We start from the raw sequence: 6,108 nt of genomic DNA, 5'->3' as shown, positions 1-6,108 counted from the left end.
ATGTACTTCTTTGTTGGAAGATATTTCCCTCTGTATACAATAAATATCAGACATTGGTTCTTACATATGTCCAGGCCAAGTGTCTTTTATATGAGTATCTAATGAGTCCCTGGGTGTGGTGGTGTAAGGAGTTAGAAAGCTCAGAAATGGAAAACACTTAACATTCAGAGTAGCAAATGAATACAGCTTGCTCATTTGCATTTTCCCTTTCACTCTGACTCATCTTCCCCTCTCCCACCCTATTATTGCCCCTCTACCAGCCCCACCCATTGGCACACCCTGTGTGATCTAAGAAGGGTTAACATCTGCCTAGAATGAAAGGTAGAGGGAAGACATGTTAGGTCTGGAGGGAGAAAGTAGGGGCTGGTCTGAACACTTTGGGGTCCCGGAGCCAAAGGGAGAAATAGGAGTTTAGAAACACAATATTTGAACCTAGGAGAGGATCAGGATCTAAGGGAGAAGCCTAAGGGGGGAATCAGACTATGTCTTGTCACCAGAGCAGCCTACCAGTGCCTCATTAGTTTATTTTCCAGCTATCTATTGGGTAATATATGATATGCCAGGCACATATAAATGATTTATCACTTGTTGAATAAATGAAAATTTGCCACAGCATGATGAGGATAATGGAATAATAAGAAACAGAAAAAATTTTGTTGAGTTTCTCAAACCTCATCCTTTCCCCAGGTTAACAAGTGTTAAAGTGTGAAAAGAGGGGAAATCTCCGAGGACCTTGACCCTTTGGGCAGGAAGTGAAAGAAACCCCAGAGTCCTGATTTCAGAGAAATGTCATTTGTCATCAACCAAGAAAAGAAGTTTTTCTCTTCGAAGACCACTACAGATCCTTTCTGGGGTTGCCCCCTTCAGAGCTTGATGGAGGGATCTGAGTCATTCACACACCCTGTCCCCAGTGGTCGTTCCCACAACCAGTCAATGCTTCCTAGTACCAAGTCAGTATGCTTTTGGCCCTCTTTGACTCTCTCCTTGGAATCCACATATTTTAGTCCTTTTTACTTCTGAGATAGTATAAACAGCTTCATCTGCTAGAGCTCTACTGACACCTCTAAGAAACAGAATTAATACTATTTGAATGATGCTATGTACTGACAAACCACTCTCACATTCATCATTTCATCTTCACCTCCACCTCCAAATAAAATAAGCAGAGGCTATCCCTACTTCATGGATGAGGCAACAAGGCTCAGAGAGATGACTTGCCCAAGGTGACTCAACTAGTAAATGGCAAAGAGAGACTCAAATTCAGGTCTGATTGGTTCAAAGTTTTGTTGCCTAAGATATATACTTCTTTGACTCTAGAAGTTCACAAATAAAATAAGGAGATGGGAGGTTAAGAGGCAGAATGCCTATATTCTGGAAGTAGAAGGCGTGTTCTCTCCTGGAGGGCTGAAGCAGACCTAGGGGTATAAAACCACACCCCACATGGGGACTATGGTAGATTGATACTTGGGACATCCAATGGAAGATTGTGAAGCCAGGGGCGGAGTTATTGGGGGGGGGGGGCAGGAGGAGCCCAAACAGCAGTTCAGAACATGCGGTGGTTCAGGAGGAAGCTACAAATGGTGAGTGGTTTCTTCTCCCCAGCTGAGACTTTTCTCCCATTATACCCCTTTTTCTGTTCACTTCCTGCCAATCTGTAGCCCTCTCCCTGAGGTGTCCAAGAAATAATCCTCCCTCCCACAAGGGTCCTAACTCAATACACCTAGGAATATGCCTGCTGGGCACTGAGACACTTGGGTCTGTGTCTTTGTATCTGGGTTCTCAGTTCTCTTCTTAAAAGTCAGTGTGTTGGTTTTGATGTGCAATAAATTGCTACCTTGTTAGGTTCTTTCTATTCTTCACTTTTGGCTTATGAAAAACAAAATTAAACTATCTCCTTATCTTTACTTTGAAAGTAAATAGCCTCTCCCTCTACAGTCCTCATCTCCCTTTCTCTCACTTCCTCAGTGGCTAAAGTCTTCTCCAAAACCTCTCCATCCTTGGGTCAAGAGCCTGCTCTTCTGTGGCTTCTGCACCTGTTCTCTTAACTCCCAGGGTAGGCATCTTTGGTCTCTTCCAGTTCCTTCTCTGAGGATGTGTTCTAGAAGCTTCAGCCTCAAGGAGGTGATCCATTGATACCGTGGAGCCTGCCTTCTTGAAGCTATGATCCATGCCTTGCTGACTTTTCTGCCTCAGGACCTTCAGCTTGTGTGGGGACACACCAGCTCTCTAAACTCTCTCATGAAACTGTGCCTTGCTCCATCCCTAACTGCCTGGGCTGACTGGGTCTTATGGTGATTTCTTTGTCTCGAATGAAGAAGAGCCTGGCCTACTCAGAGGTCTTTCCCTGAAGAAGGGCTCAGAGAAGCAGAAGTATAAGTATCTGCTATCCTTTAAGTCACAGATTGCTAATTGGCAAAATCCAGTATATACTAGTCTTAAACCCACTACTTGATATACTTGTTAACTACCTGGTCCTCGCCTTTTAAGTCCTGACTTTGATCTAATTTCCATTCTCCTGTCACCCCACCCCAGCCCCATGTTATGGTTCTGGGTAAGCTCAGGTTCTCTCTTGGGTTAGTTTATTTGCTCCATTCAGGAGAGAGCTCTGATCCAGAACCAGCAACTCACTCTTTCTTCCCTCACCTCCACAGGCTTAAGAATATGCTGTTCCTCCCTCCCCTTTCCACCATGGACCTCACACTATGGCCTTTGTCTCAGAACCTCTGAGATTGGTACCCAGGCAAGACAAAATGCCCCTGTCCCCAACAAGACTGCCTAGTCCCTATGACTCTGATCGGCTAGTACGGCTAGCAGCCAGGCTCTGGCCAGCACTATGTGATACCATGATCACTGTGGGGAGCCAGGAGTTCCCTGCCCACAGCCTGGTGCTGGCAGGTGTGAGCCAGCAGCTGGGCCACAGGGGCCACTGGACTTTGGTGAAAGGAATCAGCCCTTCCACTTTTGCACAGCTTCTGTACTTTGTTTATGGGGAGAGTGTTGAGGTGCAACCTGGGGAGCTAGGGCCCCTTGAGGAGGCAGCCAGGGCCTTGGGGGTACAGTGTCTGGAAGAGGCATGCAGGAAAGCTCGAAGAGACAGGGCTAGAATAAAGCTGAGTCAGGAGCTGAAGGAACACCAGGAGGAGCCAGAGAGACCCATAAGGGATTCTGAGAGAGGGGTGGGGGGCCTTGGAGAGCAGAAACCACAGTTTATTAGAACTGGTGGGAGAGAACAGGGGAAAATGCACAATCACAGGCCACTAAGAGAGACCCCTGAGATAGCAGAGGCAGTGCAGGAGGGTCAGGGGGAGCAGAGGAGATCAGAGGAGAAACTCAACCAATCCCTTGTTGACCACAGAGGTGTAGATGGGAAACAAGAAGTGATCATGTGGGTAAGGGAGAGTCCAGGAGGCTCTGAGGAAAGTCTGGGGGAATTGCCTGGCCCCTGTCCCCACCCAGGTTCCCTCCAAACTAGCATCACCTCCAGGCCCTGGTGGGCTGAGGCCCCTTGGTTAGGGGAGGGCCAGCCTGCCCTATGGAGGAGCTTCCTGTTGTTGCCACAGAGATATGGCACTGCCTTCTCCCATAGCACTCCCATTACTGGAGCTTGGCAAGAGGTCTGGCGTCAGGACCAGAGGTGAGTGAAGGGGCCTGATTAAAGCCTGGGTGGGAGGGAGTGGCTCAGGTGAAGCAGTGGTGATGGGTGGAAAGGCACCACATTTCTTATCTTTGTTGTATATTTCCTGAGTTGGAGATAGGACAACAAGCTCCCACCACAAGGGAAGCCAAAGTCCAGCCCCTGAGAACTCATGACACCTTCCTCTCCAGGATGGGATCAGTCAGGATCACAGGTTTTGCCAAGTCTGTTACTCTCCCCCCACTCCCCAGGATCCCTCTGTCTCTAAACCTCCACAAAAGTCTCTGGAGCCAAAACCAGTTGGCCTTCTCTAGACCTACCTCAGGTAAGCCCCTCATTGTCCTGCATGAACCCCGTAATACGGTCTCTTGGCTGGGGCTGGGGCTGCAGGAGTTCAGCCTGAGCAGGGCCCCTACTCCACTCTGCTTCCTCCAGGTTCCCTCCCCCAGGGCCCCACAAAGCTCAGCCCTGGGGAGACGGAAGAGTCTGATAAGAGGCACACAGGTGAGTCCAGTGGGAGTGCTTTTGCTTTACTCTCACCATAGCCCCTGATGTCTTGCCTGGGTATTTCAGTGATCCAGCCCTGGGATTCCCAGCTCTGCCCTCCTTTGCCTTCTTTATCCCCATAGGTGCACTTGCAACCTGTGTGGGTCATGTGGGCAAAGCAGGCCGTCCATCTCGCCAACGTCCTCCTCCGCTCCCTCCTGCTACATCCAGGCCCTATTCTTGTTCTGTTTGTGGAAAGAGGTTTTCACTCAAGCATCAGATGGAGACACACTACCGAGTTCACACAGGTACAGGCTTCCTATCCAATACAAGTTGTCTGCTTCTCTCCAAGCACTGGTCTATTCGCCCCGAAGTCCGTCTAGTGCCTAGCTTCCATGCAACTCCCTTGCCCGTTGCCCGGTTTTACCCCTAGGCCAGCCTTCTCCCCCTTCTTTCCTTCACCAGCCTTCCCCTCCACCCGCCATAGGAGAGAAGCCCTTCTCCTGTGGCCTCTGTCCTCAGCGCTCCCGGGACTTCTCAGCCATGACCAAGCACCTGCGGACACACGGGGCTGCACCCTACCGCTGCCCTCTGTGCGGGGCCGGCTGCCCCAGCCTGGCCTCCATGCAGGCACACATGCGCGGCCACTCACCCAGCCAGCTCCCACCGGGATGGACCATTCGCTCCACCTTTCTCTACTCCACCTCAAAGCCATCTCGGGCCTCTACCTCCCTGTAGGCCCCCTTCCTCCTGCACCTGAAGGGATATCAGGCTTCTTTGCCTTCAGCCAAATAATGAACCCATTGAAGACGGGCCGGTGGGCTGGCTAGGCTTCTGACCCGGCACCGTAGTTTCGGCTGTCTAGCAAATTCGGCTCTAAGAAGCATCGCAGAAAGGCCACCAAGAGCCCTCTTCCAGATGACTGCGGGGCTGCAAAAGCCTGAGTCAGCGATCCCGTGTGGGGAGGACAGTGAGGTTTTCACAAGTGAAGGTTAACTATGTGGAGACTCATCACCCAAATAAAGCGTTTTCTGTGCTTTCCTTTCAGGACGAGAAAGCCGAGTCCAGACTAGTCTGTGCGCGTGGGTGGGAGTGCGCCCAGCATTGCCCCTAATCCTGTAGCGGCCTCTAGTGGGAGTGCGTCCACAATTCCACGCGGCGACCACCTCCCCTTTCTCCCCGTCCTGCCCCACAAGCAGAGGGTCAGGAGGGTTCAAGGTTCAGACACTTGGCAGCAAGCCCTGAGGGCGGAGGTTGTGAGAACCCAAGTTACTACCCTTTCCACAGCAAGCAAAGGTGTGAGGCGTCTGAGTCTTGGGGACACCAGGCCTGGGGCTTGAGGGGAACGCGTGCTCCGCTCTGCTTTCAACCACCCGTCTCCTCTCCTTGAGCACATGGGCCGCGGCTTCTACGGCATGTTTCCTCCACGCTGTGTGAAACGGCCGCCAGGTCGTGCCTCGAACTGAGACTAACCCTTGGCCACCGCCCCTTCCCCAGCCAAAACCTCCAGTAGTCCCGAACTTCATTTCCCAACGTCTTCGGGTTTCCCAGGGTAAGAAGCACCCTGCATTCTGGGAGTGGTAGTTCAAGCGGGCCGCTGGCCTACACAAGAACGGTGGGAGGAGTCTGGGGCGAAAACCACACCTCCTAGTGGCTCCGGAGCTAGCTTTCTCTTTGGGTCCGGTTGGGTCCCCACAGACCCAGCTCTCGCGGGCCTTAGCTCCCGGCGGAAGGAGCGAGGTGCCTGGACTACATTTCCCTGAGGTCCCTGCGCCTCACCCCTCTCCGGCCACGACGCGGCGTTATTGCTCTTCAGACAGGGTCTAAGGTGACGGCTCACCGGCCTCGGACTCCCGTTCCCGTGGTGCCCCGCGCGCAGCCGGCCCAGCCCCCGGCTCCCGCCAGACCAGCGGCGGCGCGGGTTGTTGTCGTGAGCCGCGGCTCTCCCACCCTCCTCTCCCTCCCCTCCCCCCGGCCCTGCTTTCGGG

The 6,108-nt window shown here is 52.3% G+C and overlaps 1 protein-coding gene across 2 annotated transcripts; it reads left to right on the top strand.

Annotated features, from left to right (window-relative positions):
• Nucleotides 1-349: 349 nt before the first annotated feature.
• ZBTB32 (zinc finger and BTB domain containing 32) lies at nucleotides 350-4,907 on the top strand. Of its 2 annotated transcripts, none has more exons than XM_036013325.1 (5): nucleotides 350-1,580; nucleotides 3,886-3,959; nucleotides 4,070-4,138; nucleotides 4,264-4,428; nucleotides 4,608-4,907. In XM_036013325.1, exons 1-5 carry the CDS (start codon nucleotides 1,477-1,479, stop codon nucleotides 4,856-4,858), a joined length of 663 nt encoding a protein of 220 aa, XP_035869218.1. In that variant the 5' UTR covers nucleotides 350-1,476; the 3' UTR covers nucleotides 4,859-4,907. The 2 variants fall into 2 exon arrangements, with proteins under 2 accessions (XP_035869218.1, XP_028385749.1); XM_028529948.2 differs by having other exon boundaries at nucleotides 1,540-3,634.
• Nucleotides 4,908-6,108: the final 1,201 nt, after the last annotated feature.

Source organism: Phyllostomus discolor, chromosome 12 (genome assembly GCF_004126475.2).
Source record: "Phyllostomus discolor isolate MPI-MPIP mPhyDis1 chromosome 12, mPhyDis1.pri.v3, whole genome shotgun sequence".
NCBI lineage: Eukaryota > Metazoa > Chordata > Mammalia > Chiroptera > Phyllostomidae > Phyllostomus > Phyllostomus discolor.
Note: the sequence above shows the minus strand (reverse complement) of the source record. Positions and strands in the feature narration are given on the sequence as shown.